The sequence below is a fragment of the Clinocottus analis genome, unplaced genomic scaffold (assembly GCF_023055335.1).
Source record: "Clinocottus analis isolate CAN_PGR_092001 unplaced genomic scaffold, fCliAna1.0.p SCAF_19, whole genome shotgun sequence".
In the NCBI taxonomy this organism is placed as follows: Eukaryota; Metazoa; Chordata; class Actinopteri; order Perciformes; family Cottidae; genus Clinocottus; species Clinocottus analis.
The window spans coordinates 3,603,795-3,622,834 of NW_027175920.1; the positions used below are offsets into that span (position 1 = coordinate 3,603,795).

Genomic DNA, 19,040 nt, shown 5'->3' on the forward strand with positions numbered 1-19,040 from the left:
AGTTATCAGCAGCACAACATGTAGCACCTTCATATTGTTGTTAAGTGCGCTACTTGAGTATTTTTCCTTAGTTAAATGGCTTTTACAAAAGAGTATTTTTACTGTAGTTTGCACAACATTTCTATTCGTCCCTGCTGCACGCCCCTCGCATTGTAAACAGGCAGCTTCGGGCCAGCTGACTGTTACGTCACTTTCCCTCGACGGTCGCAACCGAAAGACCCTTTTACGTGTTGTTTGTCTTGTGGACGACCTCTTTTCCCGTCTTTTAGCAGGAAAATGTACTACAAGTTCAGCGGTTTTACCCAGAAGCTGACGGGCTCTGCTCCCGCGGCCGCCTACAGCCCTCAGGTGAGACAGGGGCGCGTGCCAGCGAGACACCGGGTCGGTCACGCGCAGGATGACCTCCACCTGACAGTGTTGTAACGCCAGCTGACCGCGACACACTTTAAGATATTTATATGATCTCCAGCGCAGTCAACTAAATGTACAATGTGTCTATTAAATCACAGACGTTGTGCGGTTTTCTTGACGCGTTTTATCTACTGAAAAATACATCTTATTAAGTCTTATTCCGCGGTCGCGTTTAACGTTATCTGAAATTGTATTAATCTGCAGTTGTTTTTCCTAAAGTAATTTAACGTTATAAAACTTTGTGACAAACCATAAAGACGCAGTGCCCTTTTCTGAAAATTGTATTTCCCTTTCATCGCTACCTTATCGAAAAACCTTTATTTAACCTTTATTTTGAAAGGTTGTGGGGATCCGGTTTTCGTGAGACTTAACAGCCATTGAAAGCATCTGTCAGATGTGACCTTTATTATCACTTCTCTGTTCTATACACGTCATCCTCCTTGTTGGTCTTCTATGATTTTGGCTTAGCCGCTGCCTTCAAGCTCTCCTGTGTCAGTTTGGAAGTCGCATATCCAACATTTAAGTTATTTTGGTTGGAAGAAAAAAGAGCATGTAACATAAATATTGTATAATATAACTAAAGTACTTTCCCAAAGTCCAACATTGAGATACTGCAATTGTATTTTACTCTATCATGCAGTATACTTTCAATACATGTATGTGTCAGGTGAGACTTCATTTCCAGCAGCATCGCCGCTAAAGTTGGTCATGTGACCTCAACTCAATCTATTCATCCAGAGTCGTCTCACATTTGGCTGATTGATGGAGGCAAATATGGAAAGGATGTTTGTCAAAATGTCACACGTAGGCTGCATCCACACAGGTTATTTTTAGTGTAAATGTTGCCTTAGGCACAGCTTCAGGTTTAGATTAAGTTGAGCGAATCCACATCTTCCAAAGCAGATTTTTTTTTCCATTCTTCTTTTCATTTCATTTATTATCCCTCAGCATCTTGCACAACACAGCACATGTCCCTTTGTAATTGCAACCTGAGAGACTGCAACAACTCATCTCTGTATTCCGGCTTAATGCATAGATATTTTCCTGCTGTGAACATTTTAGGGAAGCTTTCCCTGAAACGACACATAAAAGTAACCTGCTTTTAGTGCCTGTGTATTTTTATATGTCAGATTTAATTTCCCCACTGCCAAACTGTCTGCCTACACACGCTCTTACAAGACAAGGGGTTGCCAAGTAATATTCAAACCCAAGGTGGGTGAGAAGCTTCCTTCAACTGAGAGGATATTAAAAGATGCTCAGTGCTTCATTACCATTGCCATATACCTTTTTAGTATTAACTTTATGAGAAGTGAAACAACAGCATTAATTAATGTGAAGATTTCTCTCGACTCGTACAGGGAAATGGCTACAGTAAAGATTCAAATCACACTGACCGAGAACTTTAAGAAAGGCATAAATTGCGAGATAAGATTAATCATGCAGTCCCCTTCTTTCGGGGCCCTTAAATGCTTGAGATAGGTCAAATTAAGAGGGCAAATTTAATGTATGTTTGCATGACTTTTTAAAACTTATCTCTTTTATTGTATATATTATGTACGATGAGAGACAATTGTATGAAAACAGCTGTTTCCTTTTGACTTTTATGGGTCTTTTATGTGATTTATTAGATTAAATCCTAAACCTTGACCAAGTCTGAACACAAATATATTTTTAGATTAATTTTTGCTTGCACTTTTCATGGCACTTTCCTCTTAAGTTACAGAAAAATGTGCTTTCATGCATGTGTACTAATGAGGTTGAACAGAGTGACACATTATTGTTTTTATGTTTAGGGGCTGAAGCCAGGTGTGCCAGCAGAGGCCCCCGCCATGGTGTTTGCTACACCCACCAAGATGGTGTCAGAGGCGGGGTCCATGGTCGAGTACATGGGAAAAAACAAGGTTCCTGAACTTCAGAGGCTATTCCAGGTAATGACAACGTATGCATACTCTACATATACAATGTCACAGACTGAAATAGAAGTCTGACGAATACGTTCTCAGGGTGAAGGTTTATAAGCTGCTAAATTGGTCGCGCTTCATCAGTGAAAGCCGTCAGGATTTTTCGCTTCAGGCGATGGCTGGTATTTATTTCACTCTGTTGTTAATGGCTTCAGTGTTCATTACAGGAGAGTAAGTGGGGTAATAACTGAAGTTCAAACAAATGGAAATCACAGTAATGGCTGAAACAATCTTGTAACTACAGGAACCTTTCCGGGTTTTTTTGTTTCGTTAAAGCGACAGTACTCCGTCCAGAGCAATTAACAGATAGGAGATAACCTTTTTTTATTTTATACTTGTATTTAAATAAAAAAAATGTCTGCAATCATAATAAATATAATCAGGTGAGTTGTTACAGTCACGATTTTTCATTCTGAAAATCTCTATGTAGAAAAAGCATATGACACAGACAATATTTAAGTGTCGTGTGTCATGAAGGAAGGAAAAAGACAGAAAATGGTGCTCTGACCCAAATAATGAAGTATGTGTAGGCTTATCTGAACAGAAAATTGCTCCGGATACTCTGCAGTCTCGGTTACATCTTCATTATTGTATTATTTCATAAAAACCTTGCTGTCCTCTTTCCGTTTCATCTCCTCCCAGGCGCCGGACGGTATCCCCATTCATTTGAAGGGCGGAGTCCCCGACAGGCTACTGTACCGCACCACCATGGCTCTCACTGTCGGAGGCGCTCTCTACTGTCTGGTGGCTCTTTACTTTGCAGCCCAGCCCAAAAATAAGTGACCAGCACAAAACCCAGGCTCTTTCTGTCATCGACCCAACATTCCCATCCTCCATCTGCTCCTCGCTATGCCACTTCTTGGGACTCAAATTTCTCTCATGACCTCACATTCAATCATGACGATAATAACCTCTGTATTCTTTATAAATCAAGTGTATAAATATTAAATATTACAGGGGGAAAAAGGGAATACATGCTTCATTTTTGTATTTGTCTTCAATATTATTTCACTGAAAAACAACAACAGAGGTATCGCCAATAATCCTACAGATGCACACAAGCTTTGTGCATGAAACTCAAATGGGTCGAGAGCTGTTCTTACAAATGCCAAAATAGAAGCAGAGATGTAAACCTCGATGAGTATGTGTGAGAGAGAGCAAGTATGATGGAGACACTCCTTCTGGAACATAGCTGCTGCTCACTTGGCCTAAGTATGGTCTCATACAGTATTTATATGAGTGGGCTTGGGTGTGATGTCACATGCTTCTGCACTACTTTGGGAGGGAGGTTGTTTCAGACAGACATGTTGGCAGCCTCTCATCAAGCTGCTGAAACACTGATGATGATCTCAGTCCCTGCATTTTTTTCTCTCCTGCCTTTGTGTGTATTTTTTCTTTATTTGTTTTTTAAGAATTTAGTTGAGGTCTAATTTATTCATTACTTTTTTTTTTTTTTACTTGGGTAAAATTTTAAGTCAAGCTGAAGAAATTGTCATCTGAACCCATGAAACATGATTTGTTCCAGTGTAATTTGCATTATGAATCTGTGAGGTAACAAATAAGTGTGGTGGAATGAAAAAAATGCGAAATTTGCTTCTGAAATATAGTGAAGAAAAAGTGTTAAGTAACAGAAACTAAAAAGAGCAAAGTAAGTAGACAGGTGCACAGGAAAATACAGAAGGGTCTATAATATAGAACAAAAGGACAGTGTGCAGGAGTTTTTTGTTCGATAAGTAACAGAAAAGGAAAGAACAAGGAAAGCAAAGATTAAGTCCATTTTGCACGTATTTTGCTTATTGATCATATCAGTTTTTAAAGCTTATTTTGTTCATTCTCTGTCCAGTTAAAAGTATTTTAATCCAGCCATACATTTATCCAGGATTTTGCCCAAGATATAAAGATAATGTTTTTTTTGTTTTTTTTTTAAAAACAGCAATCAACCTGTTGCCAATATGTTCCTTTGAACACCTTTATTTCACATTTCAATTTTGTAGTTGCAATATACTGTGTTCTTCCAGCGGGACCTTGAGTTGGTGCTCTTCCATCATCCCCAAATGTCTCCAGACTAGCTTTATTTTAATTTATTGTTTGTTTTTATTATATTAGTATTAGTAAAGCAGTATCTGACCTGAAGACATCACCAGTTATAATGCAAGAAGCTGCTACACCTTGATGTGCCTAAAAACCAAAGCATGCCCTTCCAGCTACCTCGCGCTGTTGATTAGGAGTGTGTTGTACGCTCGGTACTTCAACTTGTCTTTTGTGCATTTGTATTGATCGCACGGGGAGGTGGCAAGGTCACATGATGCTCGGCGGCTGAGCGCTCACAAGAGGCGGCCTCTGCTGATTTGACTGATTGGTGCGGTCCTCCCGGAGAGGTCGACCACTTGTAATCACCAAGTAACACGCGCAGGCACGGGTGCACCTGTTGCATGGCACACACGTGTGCGGCGCAGTCATTGGGACGTGGGAGCGGATCTAAGCGCCTGCTCATTGTCACATTTCAAATCCAGTTTTCTGGAGGACAAAGTCAACACAACAAAATGTTCGTCACTGTCAAAATACGATCTAAGTGCAGTGCAGACGGATGAGACAAACGCTTGACTTGTGAGCATAGTATACTTCCGATATTTTCTAAAGGCCCTAAAAACTGTTGAAGATGTACAGATTTTATAAAAATAATCAAACTTAGGTATCAAACTTACTAAAATGACACAAGAGTTGTATTTATTAAGATATGGCACATTCATTTGTCAGTAAGAATCCACTCTGGACCTCCCTTTGTCATGCCATCGATACCTCACACCCTGAGGAAAACCTCATGATGGATAATTGATGATAGCGCTGGTTTAAAATTGAATAATTTGACCTTCTCTGGGGAAAATAATGAGTTTGGTTAATAAATAAAGACATCATTTGAAAGCGTGTCTTCCTCTAAAACATCCTACGAGAGCAAAGATGCAGGACACGGTACAGATACAGTGGAAGTATCTTCCAGCTGTGAGCTAGTTTATAACTGACACAAAGGGTTTTCCTTTCTATCTGGATACCAACTTGTCATGTGATCTGAGTAAATAGGCACTCTTCAAACTAACAACGCTCGGCCTATCAAGCTGTACATTTGAGCTGTGAAGCTCAAACGTACAGCCTGTCCACTTGAAAACGTGCTGAAGAAATATTGAGTAGTTGCTGAATGAACAGCAGTGGAATACCTTTACATATTCACAAAGAGGTGGACCTTGACCTGCTCATACCGTGGCTTATTCCGCAACATTCACGAACATCAAATAGCGGGCTGATATAGCTCTGATTGTTACTGTGGAAACGTGGCTCAGTAACTAGGGAGGATAACTTTTATAGTTAATTACTCTTGATTTTTTTTTTGTACGACCAGGTGTGAGTGAACCCGACTGTAGACCCGTCTAACACGGTGACTCGACGCCGTATACGACGTTTGATCCTGAAGGCTGAGGCTATATCTTTACTTGTGACCCTCGTGTCACAGCTAGAATGAATTGCAAGCACTTTAACAAAAGAATGCTTTCTGAGATAGTTTCATATGGTTGTTGAAGGCCAGAAGAGCTGCAGGTAGCTGGTATTCCACAATAAAATATACAGGCTGTAATATTTTTGATCTCTGTTATAAATAAATAAAATGTTTACCATGTTTTAGCATGCTAAACATTCGCTGATTAGCGCTGAACACAAGGTACAGCTGAGGCTGATGGGAATGTCAATAGTGCTGTAAGTGTTTGGACATCAAGTATTTGACATTTGATATGAATTAGAAGATCATCCATTGAATGGCGCGAGATGAAATGTCAGCGGATCGCCAAAAATGTTGACATTTCACACCGTGGGTGGAAATGTCATCTTTTGGCAAATCCATCCAATATTTGCCAAGAAATTTCAGTCAGAAACCAGAAATGTCAATCTGCTGATGGCACTTGAGGGACAAGTCTGAGGATCACCCAAATAAATCAGGAGGATCTTTCCAGGCTGCGTGCACACCATTGTATGGTAATCTATGAAATAGATGTTGTGACAGAGATGTTGTCTGGAATCAAAGTGCACCATGTGCACACATTTACTTGTCGTGAGATGCATCTAATATATTCTTTTGATATTAAACCTCGCTGCCTTTCATCAAGAAACCCTTCAAAACCCCTTTAAGATCCTCTTAAATCCACCCCTCTGTCTTCCCCATCCCTATGCGTCATGACAACTCACTTCAGTCACAATGGATGCTTTTGTTGTAGCTCCTATAGACCTGACCGGAGAGACCCGATAGCTCGGCAATAACATGTTTACTTCTCATAACCCAGCACTCCGGTTGTTAATTAAGCTGGGGGACAAACACACACACAGGAAACTGGGGAAAAGGAGAGACAAAACACAGGAAGCAAGTGGGGTGTGAGAAGGGGGTGGATGAGTGTGAAGATAAGGTTGTTATGTGGAGGATTGGTGTGACATGTCGAGAGATAATTTAAAACTGTAATCCCTTTTATACGGCTATCAGAATTCTCCTCAGCATTACCGATTGAGTGTACCATGACACCGATGGCGTCTTGCAACACGAGGAACGTGTTTATTCTGTTTGACCTTCCAGCTTTAAGCCCTTCTTGAAACAAATCTATGTGTGTATGTCTGTACAATTATTCCATCTTTCAAATTATTCTGTTGGCATACATTTCTTTGTGGAAATATTACACAATCTTGGGAAAAATTGGTTTATTCTTTCAAGCCCGGAAGATTTACAATTAGAGTGATACATTTACAGGTGTAGCATTTCGAGGATCTATTGGCAGAAATATTATGTTTTCATTGTTTTCTTGACTCCAAGAATTGCTGTGTTTGCGTTTAGAATTAGCCCTTCATATCTACATAGTGGTCTTCTTCACCAAGACCTCCACACTGCCTTCCATGTTTCTACAGGAACCCGGAATGGACGAACCAAACACGTGCTTGTTAAACTGCTCTAATGTGAACCGCAGAGTGCATAACTGCATTACTGCTAGCCTCCCTCTACTACACTACTTAAAGTTGCGTTGCACCTAAAGTAGTGTTATTATGGGAAGGATGGCTTCTCAGTGAGACCAGCAGCATGACTACAATTCTTCGGAAAAGGAGGATCGAGTGGAGGGTATTTAATTGCTTGCAATCTGCAATATTGCCACTATATGCCATCAAATCCTACACTGTCCCTTTAAGCACAATACATTTGGGGATTTTCTGACCTAAATTAAACATTTAAAATAGAAAATAGTGTGTGAAAGATAAGGGAGCTACATGCACAGTGGACATGCCACGTAATTCAACCATTTGGATAAAAATCCTATATTTTGTGAACGTCAAATGTCTGCAGTTTGCTCATAACTTTATATTTTACTACAACTTTCGGAGACTGTAAGGTGTTAGGCCACTGCACCCAGACAGCAGTGATGATTGGACAGAAAATGCGACTCAGGACAGAAGTGTCTCTGCATCAAAAGGAGAGAAGCCAAGATGAAAAAAAAGGTCATAAAGTATGTGTAAAAATAAGAGAGGGGTTTTGACACAAACAAAGAAAGATAAAGTAGAGGCACACAGATCACATTGGTTTTCTAAATGTGAGATTTTGTTCTTGTATTACTTATTTTTATGTTTAATTCTAGGAAAGTCACGTTCTATTATGGTGTATGGTCAGAATGAAAGATTGTGTTTTTGAAAACACTTTTTTTTCCTTCCAATTTGCCGTCTACTGTTATAAATAAATAAAGATGTTTCTCTGTTTTGGGGTTCTTCGTTTACCGTGGAGGCTTGCAAAAGAAAAAAAAGGTTTCTTCATAAATTCAAGATAGATCAACACTGTGTGAGTCAGGAAACCGAACCTTAAAGTTAATTTGCAGCATGCAAAACCAAAATGCTGCAAAGCTGGCTGTTGATCATTTGTGTTCTCTGCAGCGTGAGCGGTTCCCCCTAACATTGATTATTATTTAAGGTGATACACAACAGAGAGCACAGGATGCATCTTAATTCAAAATATATGACTCGGCAGAAACATTTCAGCTCTGCAAACAAAAGCGTGCTGACAACAACAGCCTTGGAGAAAAGGTTGGGGGGAGAAAGAGGGGTGGAGAGTGACAAATCACCTCTCGTCACAAAGCCCCGGCACAATAGCACAGCCCGAGAACAAACAATGAATACAGAAAGTTCTCTGAGATTGAACGAGGAGAGTATTTTGTGAAGCAGTAGCTTTTGTGTCGCAGCGAATGGCCTTCTCCTTGTCTCGCAGATGAGAGCGCCACGAGGAGAGTTGAGCACACGAACAAAGCAACTCCGTACAGATTTCTGTCCTCGAAATAAATCGAGCGCACGCATAAGAGCCGCTCAGGGGACAGAAAATGAATCACTCCAAAAATCACCAGATGTGACATGCCCAGCGTGAGGAGGACACATCACAAGCCGGTTGGAGGTGAAATCAGTTCGATCACACCCTTTGCTCTCCCAAGGGCCCTCTGGGGAAGGTGATGAAAAAAAGACCAGAGAACCAGAATAATGGATATAACAGCAGGTGTTTAGATGTGCTGATTGGTGTCATAAATGCATGTGGGCTATTTAAAAAGGCTTGAAAGTCTCTCTCTCTCTCTCTCTCTCTCGCCCCTGTGTTCCCTCTTTTCTCTTTCTTTTTCTTCAGGATATTTTTCCTCAGTCTTTCCCCGGCAACCACCTTATGTAAGAGTTCAAACTCAGAGTGAATGGACAGCTTTGCCCCTGGCTCTGTGCAGGAACTGCCCACCAATCCCACGTCGCACTGCAAAGACATGTTTTCCTGCACATAATTACTTGGAGTCGTAATGTATTACAAACATCTGTCTGCAAACAACATCCCTCATCTACTTTACAGTTGGACACCGCGATGCATGTGTATGTTTTTTATTGTGGTTACCAGGCTGCGAGGGGTTGAATAAGAGATGTGGGCGACATGAAAGGAGGAAAATTAATGTCCTTAAAATAAAAGTGAATCGATCGATGCCCTGAAGAGAAGCTGGAATGAGACCGAGAGAGGGAGCAGGAGGCGGGTGTTGAAAAAGAGTTGGAGCAAGATTAATGGCTGTTTAAAAAGGAACAGTATTCATCAGTAGTCAGCTTAGAGGTGCAGAACGGCTGCAGTGTGTGTGTGTGTGTGTGTGTGTGTCGTGAGTTTATACTTTGTGTTTAACTTTCTAACTTTCCGTCACGAGTCTTCCAAAAAATGACCACCCAACCATAATATTGATTACTGTGTGTTACTTTCCAAATGAGCGTGAGGCCTGCTTTCCTTTCTTTATTTAAACTCCCTGCACGTACACACGCACACACGCGCACAGACACACACACACACACACACACACACACACACGATCCAACAGCACCACCTAAAGGTTCGAGCATTCAATCACTCAAATGACTGATGTTGACAACATTTCTGGCGTTTTAATCAAAAGATTTCCAGGGGAGAAATATTGCTTTATTTATTTAAACAATCTTTAGAGAACATATTCGACCTCCATGCGTACATCTTGCTCATACAGTCTTGTGTAAATACAAAATCCTCTTTCCTACAGGTTGCAAGAGGAGGTAATGCTCCCAATAAATAATCAGTACAAAGTTAAAGAAATACAGCAGGAATACGAGAAATGCCCTCGTGTCACAAACACAGAAACGCATCTGTCTGTCCATCACTTGCACTTGTACGTGAGCTGTTTGCGATGATAGTGGATCCACGCAGGAGCTGCAACGAGGCCGGTCAGGAAGCCGATGGTAGCGCCCAGACTGCAGGAAACGGGCCAAACCTACAAGAAGCAAAGACAAGTGAGTGTAATTGTTGCACTGTTGGATCAAGAGGAGCTGAGCTATTATACCTTTTTTCCCTAAACAAGCATGTTTCCACTTGGAACGTTATATTTGAAGAGGAACTTCTTAAAGAAAAGAACAGCAGTACAGCGTTGTCATTTAGAGTTAGGCTCCAATCGTTTTGCAGAGAACTCCCTTTTTAATTACAATTTTAATCTTTTTCCTTTAAAAAGAAAAAAATCGAATTCCCAAAATAAGGGGAGGGATTCAATGGTCAACACTTTGAATGATAATTTCAGACTTCGGTTTGTGATTTATTTGGGATACTCCGCTTTATGATCTATTTATGTCTATCATGTTGTAGTAAAGAAGACTTAAAACTAGCGATTGAGACCATAAACTTATGTTTACTAAGGTAATAAATCAAGCAAGAAGTAAAGCTATTTTTTCATAGACTTCTATACAATCAATATTTTTGTCATGTTTTCGTCATGAACAGGTGGCATTCATCGAGCTGAAACAAGTGATTTAAGATACATTTGTGCAATTAAGAGTTTAGTGAATCTCACAGGAGAAAAGAGGTCTAGGATAAGAATATAACAAATTGCTCTTGCATGACACCCAGTGTTAGGATGAAGATCTGACAGAATACACTTTTTTATTGGGTTTCATTGTGTGCTGACCTGCCACGGCCTGTCCCAGTCTAGAGGTATTGGAAAGGCTCCCACCCAGGCTCCCACCAATGTGAGGGCCACTGTAATCTGTAGACAGGTGTCCCACACAGACATAGCTCTGGAGATGGAGACAGAGCCAAGCAACGACAAGTTAGTATCTTCAATTTAGAGACTCATGATAAGCACATGAACCACAAAACAGAAGGAAATAAATTGATTTGTGTCTCACCCGTGTCGGCTGAATACTCGTATCCAGGCCTGGACGTTGGGGCCGAGGACGCACAGACACCTCAGTGTGGTCAAAGACGTCAGCAGCACAGATAAGGAGAATGTATCTAAGGCGGATCTGAAACACGTACAGTATTAGAAGTTAGAGGCTCGCAGTATCGCTGACGGCTGCGAGAGATTAAGTTCTAACGCAAACGCTTGCTTGTTTTTCAACCATTCGGTTCTGGGTGAGACATTTCAAGTTGCATTAACTACATACACCTGTTTGACATCCGTCTACATACAGGTCTGACATGCGCATCAGCAGATACTCACTCAATCAGCGGAGCTCCGTATAGAACAACCACCGTGTGGAAGAACAGGCACGACAGGAAGAAGTACAGGCAAGAACGAAACAACCGAGAAAGCTGCAGACGGAAATGAGGAAATACAGTTTGAGAGAAATCAATAATGGAAAAAGATGAATTTTACATAACTTCCAAGTTAAAAAGTAAAAGCTAGAGCCTCAATAGTTCAAATCAAGCTTCAATGGTATAAATGTTTCTTTGGCTTGAAGAGTTCAGATCCAGCAGTCACAGTTCTTTAAAAGCAGGACTTGTTCATATCGTACACAACGTGCTCTAATTCTGACCTCCTGTTGTGTCTGTTTTATTCTATTTGAGCTTATTTGTATCTTCTACTTTCATATTTTAGGTTGGATTTGATTAGATATTCCTTTATTATTCCCACGGTGGGGACATTTCAGTAGTACAGTAGCAAACAGGGTAAAGTGTACACAAGAGACATTGTAAAAAATAAAAACAAGTAATATTAATACTAAATCTACAATACTGAATTACTATATACATACAATTTATGCGTCTTTCTAGAAAGCCTTGTGATTTTTCTTCTTGGTGCCTTTATGTTCTGTGCTATACACTTTTAATTGTTGTTAAAATAACCATGCAAATAAACGTGTGACCTTGTAAAGAGGACTTGACCACAAGAGGTTGGGAACTAAACAACTCAGCGACAACATGCAATGCTAACTGCACAATAATGCATACAGTAATGTATTTACAATCTAAATGGAATATATCAGCTATTGCATGCAGTCGGCACTTTCACTTGTCATACTCTAAACACATGTTGTCATTACTACTCCAGTACTTGTCATGTCTCGGTACTTGAACACAACTGTCACAATGAAGAGAGCATGTCGGAGCACCTTGTATCCCATTGTGTGCTTCTTGGTGGGCGGTGTGATGCCGAGCAGCCAGAAGACGGCGACACTGACCGCGGTGACCGCCCCGGACACAGAGTAGAGCCACAGCAGGTGAGTGCCGTACACCGAGAAGCCGCGCACGAGCGCCGCAGGTAGAACGGTCGCCATGAACACCGAGGCGGCGATGATGGCGTGAGTGGACGCCATGGCTCTGATTTCATGGTCCCACATGATGACTAACGGGGACTATCTCCAATAGGAGACGAAGACAAAAGACAGACTTCCAATTAAATACTTTACAATATTAATCTAGCAGCGGATGTACAGAGCGGGTTTAATCCATGGCCGAGTTGTTTGACCTACACTTCCGTAAACATGGAGTAACTAAGACTTCCGCTTGGATTTCAAAATAAAAGTCCAGTCGTGTCGTCTGCGAAATGCATGCTTGAAATACAACAAAACGAGAATAATGTCAATTATAATATTCTACACTTTACAAGTGAAAAAGATAAACACATTACACAAGCTTTGTTGTCCTAGAGACAATGGTATTCGTACTGATATTTATTACATTTGAATTTACAGCAGCAGTGTTTACTTATATTTTAGGACATACTATATGTTCAAGTTTTAATGTAGGTTTGCGATGGGATTATATCGACCTCTTCTAAACTGATACTGTACTTGTGTGGCAGTGTAAAAGCGAAATACAAGAGAAATACAAGTTTGTCATATTCCTCAATATCTATAATCTCAAATATGCACAGGTGTTTCATCAGAAAATGTCTCTTTTTTAGTATTGGTACTCGACGTCATTGCCTGACTTTAACCAATCGTCTCCGCCTCAACATAGGGCGGGTCTTGCCTTGAAGAGCAGTGGAATGTAAAGGGGGTGACGTTCTACTGGATTTTCTGTGATGGACGGCAGTATCAGCCAATGACATTGGAGATTGTCACAGTTTTGACCAATCAATCTGTTGCAAGTGGGAAAGACGAAGAAACGACCGGAAATACACAAACAGTCATCGAGCAAGCTAACGTTAAGCTAACATTTATATTTTATTTGGACTAACCGCTGAAAAGCATCGATTTAAAACAGACACAGAGAGAACATGGTTTGTGAAAAGTGTACGTATCGCCCTGTTAAGATGCTGTCTATCTTTTACTCTAACCTATTTGTGTGCTTTTAGCGAAGTCTTGAGATGCTTCGAAAGCTAACTTGCTAGCCAAGCTAACTGTTGTCATTGGTGTCCTCGTTGTTGTTTTGGTCTGTGAACACCGACCCTGCACGTTAGATATATTATCTTCTCTACAAACTGTCTGTCGCTTGTTATTTCAGGCGAGAAGAAGCTCGGCAAAGTCATCACACCTGACACGTGGAAGGATGGAGCACGGAATACAACAGGTAAACAGAGCACACAGATTCAGTCGACATGAGTGTTTGTCTGTTCAGTGGCCACTATTTGCCGCTAGGGCCATTAATCTGTTTATTAATTGTTTACTATATAAATTGTTCAATGATTTTAGAGCCCATTGTGAGATCTTCAAATAGCCTGTTTTATCCAACCAGTCCAGGACCCCTGACCCTCAGGTTGACAACAGCTGACTTTGATGATGGTGATTAATTGACTTCCTTCTGCTTTTCTTTCTTTTTTAGAGGGTGGTGGGCGTAAACTAAATGAAAACAAGATTCTGACCTCGAAGAAAGCCAGGTGAGGAGCTCGCTAAAGTCTGACTTCCATCATTTCTGTTTTTATTTCCAGAAAGTCACACAAACATATTTTTATTAAGTCAGTCTAATTTGTACATATTAACATTTATCCTAGCCATTTATTTCATTAACCTCTGCCACTAGCATTGATACAACACATATTGGTGCCTCTTTAATAAAGTCTTTATTGTATCTCCCTATCAGGTTTGACCCATACAGCAAGACCGGCTTTGCTACCTGCAGGATCTGCAAGAGCTCAGTTCATCAGTTTGGATCACACTACTGTCAGGGCTGTGCATACAAGAAAGGTATAAACTCACTCACACGGGAATTCATACTTAACAGAGATTTGTTTTAATGTAGAGATTTTTGCATCGATTCTATGTGGCAAAATACATTGGGTCAGCTAAATTGCAAATAAAGGTCATGTCCTCTTGTATGTAGCTTAGCAATGTAGTTTTGGGTTTATTTGACCAAGTTTTGACACATTTATCAAGTGAGCACAAAACAGCCCTGAATGAATGCCAGAGTTGCTCTGTGTCTGTTGTATTTATTAACATGTGTTCTGCCACTGATAATGCTTTTTTCTTAAAAATTGATATTTAATTCCATCCTTCTTTCTTTCCTCATTTTTTGTCTCCAGGAATCTGTGCAATGTGTGGAAAGAAAGTTTTGGACACCAAGAACTACAAACAGACATCTGTGTGACAGCGTGACGATCAGTGATCCGTTCTACGAGTGAATATCAGATGTGAGGATGAGATGGATGTTTATGTTTGTCATCGTTCCAAAATTTCCTGCTCGCTATACAGCTGTAGCTCTTTTGTTTTATTTATCTTACCATTTTGAAAGGGAGAGATTTGGAGCTGGCTTTGCCCTCTTATTACAGAAAATCATATGATGCCACTAGAGTTATTACAGTGGCCGAGCACAGAGAAGCACTGTTGTATCTAAATACATCACCAGTTATCGCCTGTTTCTCAAGTCCAGGCTTCTAGATTTGTTTGTATATTTTAAATTCAATACTTTGCTGTTTATAAACAATTATTTTATGTAAGTAATATATCAAGTGTTGCTTTTTTAAGTGAATTAAACCATTCAATATGAATGACATGAGACAGGGTTATTTTTTTACCCGTCTGACGCCATAAAGTTAGCCTCTTACGCACAACGTAGTCATATTTTTCCTCTATGCCTGTAATAATTGGTTTACTCTTACATAATCATATTAGGAAACTGCACGCTGTGCTGTCAAGTGTGACCCCCCTCCTTCCTCCATTGCTGTCGGAGATAAAGGTTATAGTTCACAGGTTGTCAGACCAGAGACTCCTTCTTTGTTATCTAAAGGCCTCGCTCTCCCTCAGGCCTGCAGCCACATGTGCACACACTTGTTTTTATCTCTCGTTATTGATTCATGTTGTTGGACCACTGTAATAAAACAGCCTCAGTCTCTAGCTAACACAATTAATATACAGTAGGTAATTTTGGGTTGTAGCAAATTAGTGGGAACACAACCTTCCTAAAGAAGTTATTTAAATTAAAACGCCGACGTTGATTACAAGTGACTTCAACTGGTTATATCATTATGTGAATCTTCTTGTTTGCTTGTGATGTCACTGCATTTTTGCTCCTGTTATTCTGTCTTGTGATGCATTCAGGGACCTCCATATATTATCCCAGTTTATAGCTGTGACAAAGCCATCCCTAGAGCCCTCATGTTTAGTAACTTTGATGTTCTCACCTACACACTACATAGTCAAAATGTATTAGTTTGTAGTATACAATTAAGACGCTGTCTTTTGTAATGTCAGTTAGTGAAACAAACAATGCAATGACCGGTGTTCATGACCGTAATCACTTTTGAACATACACAAAGCAAGACTGACAACTTTCCCTTTTTTTTCTCATAATTTTATTTAAGTAAAGAGTCTTCAAAATACATGCAACAGTGGTCAACGATAAAAGAAAAAATCCATTCAATCCATAACTTATTTTACTCTTTGGACAGAGATGTCATACTTTACAAAGGCTTTAGAAATTAGTTAATTCAATTATTAAAATCAGTGGATTGCAAGTACGAAACTACAACCAGGAAAGGCGTAAAAGATCCTCCGCGAAAGCACCAATGACATTCACATGAATAAATAAAAGTGAAAATCTTCAGTATTGACGTGTGCCAACATCAGGTTTATACAATTGCAATTTAGGACGTTGATTATAAAATATCTAACAAAGGCACCAAGAATGGGAGTCTTATATTTCCTGTAGTTGACAGTGTTCACAGTGATTATCTGCTGCAGAACTAAAATCTAACGAGTCAGTGAGGTGAGCTCCATAGTTTGCTTGGATACTGCATCAAACGGCAGCTTTAAGTTTCCTGCTATGGGTTTGTATGTGTTCTTCAAAGTCAGATGCAGATCTAGTGCTACTCTGGAGCTTTGCATGTGCCACAAAGGCCTTGGAGGGAATGACGTTCGTTAGGCGCTCTGTGACAGAGACAGGAACTCCTCCCTGGTTTTGGGGTCCTCCAGGTAAACTCCCAACATGGCGCTCGTCACTGTGCGACTGTTCATCTTCTGGACACCACGCATGACCATACACATGTGCCTGCAAACACACACAAATGGCACATTAGATTTGCAGCTGAGGCTTTTGACGTCCTTTTAGGAAAATCGTCCAAGTAAAACAGGGAATGTTGAAAAATAGGAATTTGCATGTAACGACAGTCCCATTATTGAACACTAGCCTTTTAGAATTTGCCAGTGTGGTAGTAGGGCAGCTTTAAATTATACCAATTTTACTGATGAAAGGAGTTGTGTGTGTACTTACGCTGCTTCTATTACCACAGCTACACCTTTTGGCTGCAGAGCCTCAGATATTCCCACGGCAATCTGCTTGGTTAGACGCTCCTGAACTGAAAGAGAGGCAAGACATTAGGGCATATGTGAACATGATGATGTGTAAACTATAAAAAAAGACTTTATTATATGCACATCCTGTTGTTTATTTGGAAGCTTACCTTGAAGCCTTCGACTGAAGATTTCCACAATCCTGCAGACACCAGAGCACAAACAAATTGGAGAGAAAGAATTAAAGATCAGGCATAATAATGATTAATCATTGATTCACAGTCCCGGACTCTCTGCCTCTACTGCACTGACCCTATCCACGGACCCTTCATCTGTGAATGATTCACACTACAGAACTCTGACTGATGTGCGAAAGAAAATACCAACAGTGACTCCTTTTCTGTTATTCTGGGTTCACATGTTCAGAGATGGTGTGATATTTTAGGAAAGAGAGAAAGGAGACAGACAGAGAGGCTGTGATAATAACTGGCGATTCCCACAGGTCTGAAGGGATTTTCTCATGGCTCGAGAGCGGATAGAGTTCAGACTGTGAGTGTGCTTGACGAGGGGACTAGATGCTGGCCACTGGGCTTAGATTTAATCCAACAGGTCAAAGAGCTGAAATAACAGAAGAACCCAGTCACCCAGCAACAACACCAGACACACACATTTGCAGCGGGAGGGTATGATGTGTGCGCGCGTTACCTTGCCAGCTTGCTCAATCCCACCACTTTTTTGTTGGGAATGTATCCGATGTGAACCTGAAGAGACAAAGTGTCACATAATCAGAGCGAAGAATGGTGAATGTTAGCAATTCAAAGTCTCAACTCACAATATTTAGATACACACGCACAATCTAACTTTGACTTTTGAAGATGTTTGCTTTTTATTAACAAGTCAAACTAAATTGTAATGTTTGGAAACACACACAAATTAACAATTTAATATTTGCTCCCCAGGCACAGCAATGACACACACATTGCCTTACCTTGCCGAAAAAGGGCACCAGGTGATGTTCACACAGTGAAAACATGTCTATGTTCTTCACAATCACCATCTCATCGTGGTCTTCGTCAAATATTGCGTTGTTTAGGATGTCTGGGGGTTACAAACACAGTATGAACGCTCAAAGAAGTATCATCTACTTTCAACAAATGATTCTTATCAATTGATCAGCTGTTCTTACAAATGTGTTTGTGGTTAATTTAATCAAGTTTAATCCAGTGCTATAGGCCTAAATGTGTTCATACCAAATATATGAAGAAAATTGATAATATATAGATATTAATGCAAGTCAGTGCTAATGTCACAACCACAAACTACAGCTATTGAAAAGTTGAATCAGCTCAGTTGAAACGGCGTTACAGCGCGCTGGAGTTTCTATTCAACAGTGGATTTCCACATTTTTTTCCACAGAAGAAGCTCATATCAGGTTAATTCTCCTCTGCGAGGATCCCCCAGAGATGAACTCACCCTCGATGCTCTCGTGGTAGCCCTTGGTGAGGAACTGCATGGCCTTGGCTGCGCGCAGCGGCGTGCGCAGCAGCCCTTGCCGGCTCGTGTCCTCCCCGAGCTCCCGCAGGATGCTGGTGTAGGCGACCTCCAGCGCAGGTAAGCGGGACAAGTCCTCGTTCTCCTTGCGGGACGTCTCGTGCTGGCGGTGTACGGCGGACTTCTTGCTGTCGATGATGAGCTCGTTGCAGTGGCCGTTCATGGTGGAGGTTTGTGTTGTTGTTGTTTTTGTTCTAGCTCTGGAAGAAGAGAGATGGAGAGATGCGCTGAGTCCTGGAGCTGGAATACCCTGCAGGTCTGGAGAGTTCGGCTGTACTCTTGGTCCCGGTGCTCAGCGCGTTTATAAAGCCTCGACCCTGTGCCTCGTGCACTTTTCTTGGTAAGTTGCTGCCTACGTCAAAACATGCATTTCGTCAGCAGGTTGAATGTCAGCCCCACCCCTCTCCTCCCAAACCGTGCAGCCGAGTGTTGCTCGTCACTTGACACATAACGTCCGTCTCCAGTTATTCGTTTTGATGAGCTTCATTTACGAGACAATGGACAGATCCTACTCGTGCCGGCTCGTGACTTTCTACTTTACTTGGCTTGATGTGTGCAGTGTCAAGCAGGTCAATAAATTAGTTAATAATCACAGTTTCTCATAATCTAGGGCGACACATGTTTTTCTTTATTTAA

The 19,040-nt window shown here is 40.8% G+C and overlaps 4 protein-coding genes across 5 annotated transcripts; 2 read left to right on the forward strand and 2 right to left on the reverse strand.

The window, feature by feature from the left end:
* The first annotated feature begins 208 nt into the window (after positions 1-208).
* Positions 209-3,358, forward strand: cox7a2l (cytochrome c oxidase subunit 7A2 like). The gene is made up of 3 exons (XM_068583469.1): positions 209-348; positions 2,205-2,339; positions 3,015-3,358. The coding sequence occupies exons 1-3, from the start codon at positions 277-279 to the stop codon at positions 3,153-3,155; spliced, it is 348 nt and encodes a 115-aa protein (XP_068439570.1). The 5' UTR covers positions 209-276; the 3' UTR covers positions 3,156-3,358.
* A 6,469-nt stretch (positions 3,359-9,827) lies between these two features.
* On the reverse strand, positions 9,828-12,657 carry pigf (phosphatidylinositol glycan anchor biosynthesis, class F). The gene is made up of 5 exons (XM_068583629.1): positions 12,297-12,657; positions 11,405-11,496; positions 11,091-11,207; positions 10,871-10,979; positions 9,828-10,186 (listed from the first exon to the last, which is right to left on the reverse strand). Exons 1-5 carry the CDS (start codon positions 12,522-12,524, stop codon positions 10,073-10,075), a joined length of 660 nt encoding a protein of 219 aa, XP_068439730.1. The 5' UTR covers positions 12,525-12,657; the 3' UTR covers positions 9,828-10,072.
* Positions 12,658-13,254: 597 nt separating this feature from the next.
* On the forward strand, positions 13,255-18,716 carry cript (cysteine-rich PDZ-binding protein). 2 transcript variants are annotated; one of them, XR_011077866.1, is made up of 7 exons: positions 13,255-13,421; positions 13,633-13,698; positions 13,951-14,005; positions 14,209-14,312; positions 14,648-14,755; positions 18,270-18,464; positions 18,603-18,716. XR_011077866.1 is itself a non-coding variant. In XM_068583867.1 (5 exons), exons 1-5 carry the CDS (start codon positions 13,406-13,408, stop codon positions 14,710-14,712), a joined length of 306 nt encoding a protein of 101 aa, XP_068439968.1. In that variant the 5' UTR covers positions 13,262-13,405; the 3' UTR covers positions 14,713-15,112. The 2 variants fall into 2 exon arrangements, 1 of the variants encoding a protein (XP_068439968.1); XM_068583867.1 differs by lacking the exons at positions 18,270-18,464; positions 18,603-18,716 and having other exon boundaries at positions 13,262-13,421; positions 14,648-15,112.
* Positions 15,916-18,750, reverse strand: gch2 (GTP cyclohydrolase 2). Its single transcript, XM_068583866.1, has 6 exons — positions 18,327-18,750; positions 17,842-17,951; positions 17,559-17,614; positions 17,024-17,055; positions 16,834-16,918; positions 15,916-16,611 (listed from the first exon to the last, which is right to left on the reverse strand). The coding sequence occupies exons 1-6, from the start codon at positions 18,565-18,567 to the stop codon at positions 16,482-16,484; spliced, it is 654 nt and encodes a 217-aa protein (XP_068439967.1). The 5' UTR covers positions 18,568-18,750; the 3' UTR covers positions 15,916-16,481.
* Between the last annotated feature and the right edge of the window lie 290 nt (positions 18,751-19,040).

Excerpts from the sequence above, each read along its gene's own strand:
- cox7a2l (XM_068583469.1), top strand. The coding sequence starts at position 277 with ATGTACTACAAGTTCAGCGGTTTTACCCAGAAGCTGACGGGCTCTGCT. Across the intron at positions 349-2,204 it reads CGGCCGCCTACAGCCCTCAG|GGGCTGAAGCCAGGTGTGCC; the intron begins GTGAGACAGGGG and ends TTTTATGTTTAG. Across the intron at positions 2,340-3,014 it reads AACTTCAGAGGCTATTCCAG|GCGCCGGACGGTATCCCCAT; the intron begins GTAATGACAACG and ends ATCTCCTCCCAG.
- pigf (XM_068583629.1), bottom strand. The coding sequence starts at position 12,524 with ATGTGGGACCATGAAATCAGAGCCATGGCGTCCACTCACGCCATCATC. Across the intron at positions 11,208-11,404 it reads TACGGAGCTCCGCTGATTGA|ATCCGCCTTAGATACATTCT; the intron begins GTGAGTATCTGC and ends TACGTGTTTCAG. Across the intron at positions 10,980-11,090 it reads CGAGTATTCAGCCGACACGG|AGCTATGTCTGTGTGGGACA; the intron begins GTGAGACACAAA and ends CTCCATCTCCAG.
- cript (XM_068583867.1), top strand. Across the intron at positions 14,006-14,208 it reads CTGACCTCGAAGAAAGCCAG|GTTTGACCCATACAGCAAGA; the intron begins GTGAGGAGCTCG and ends TCTCCCTATCAG. Across the intron at positions 14,313-14,647 it reads GGGCTGTGCATACAAGAAAG|GAATCTGTGCAATGTGTGGA; the intron begins GTATAAACTCAC and ends TTTTGTCTCCAG.
- gch2 (XM_068583866.1), bottom strand. The coding sequence starts at position 18,567 with ATGAACGGCCACTGCAACGAGCTCATCATCGACAGCAAGAAGTCCGCC. Across the intron at positions 17,952-18,326 it reads CTACCACGAGAGCATCGAGG|ACATCCTAAACAACGCAATA; the intron begins GTGAGTTCATCT and ends TGTAACCCCCAG. Across the intron at positions 16,919-17,023 it reads CTTCAGTCGAAGGCTTCAAG|TTCAGGAGCGTCTAACCAAG; the intron begins GTAAGCTTCCAA and ends CCTCTCTTTCAG.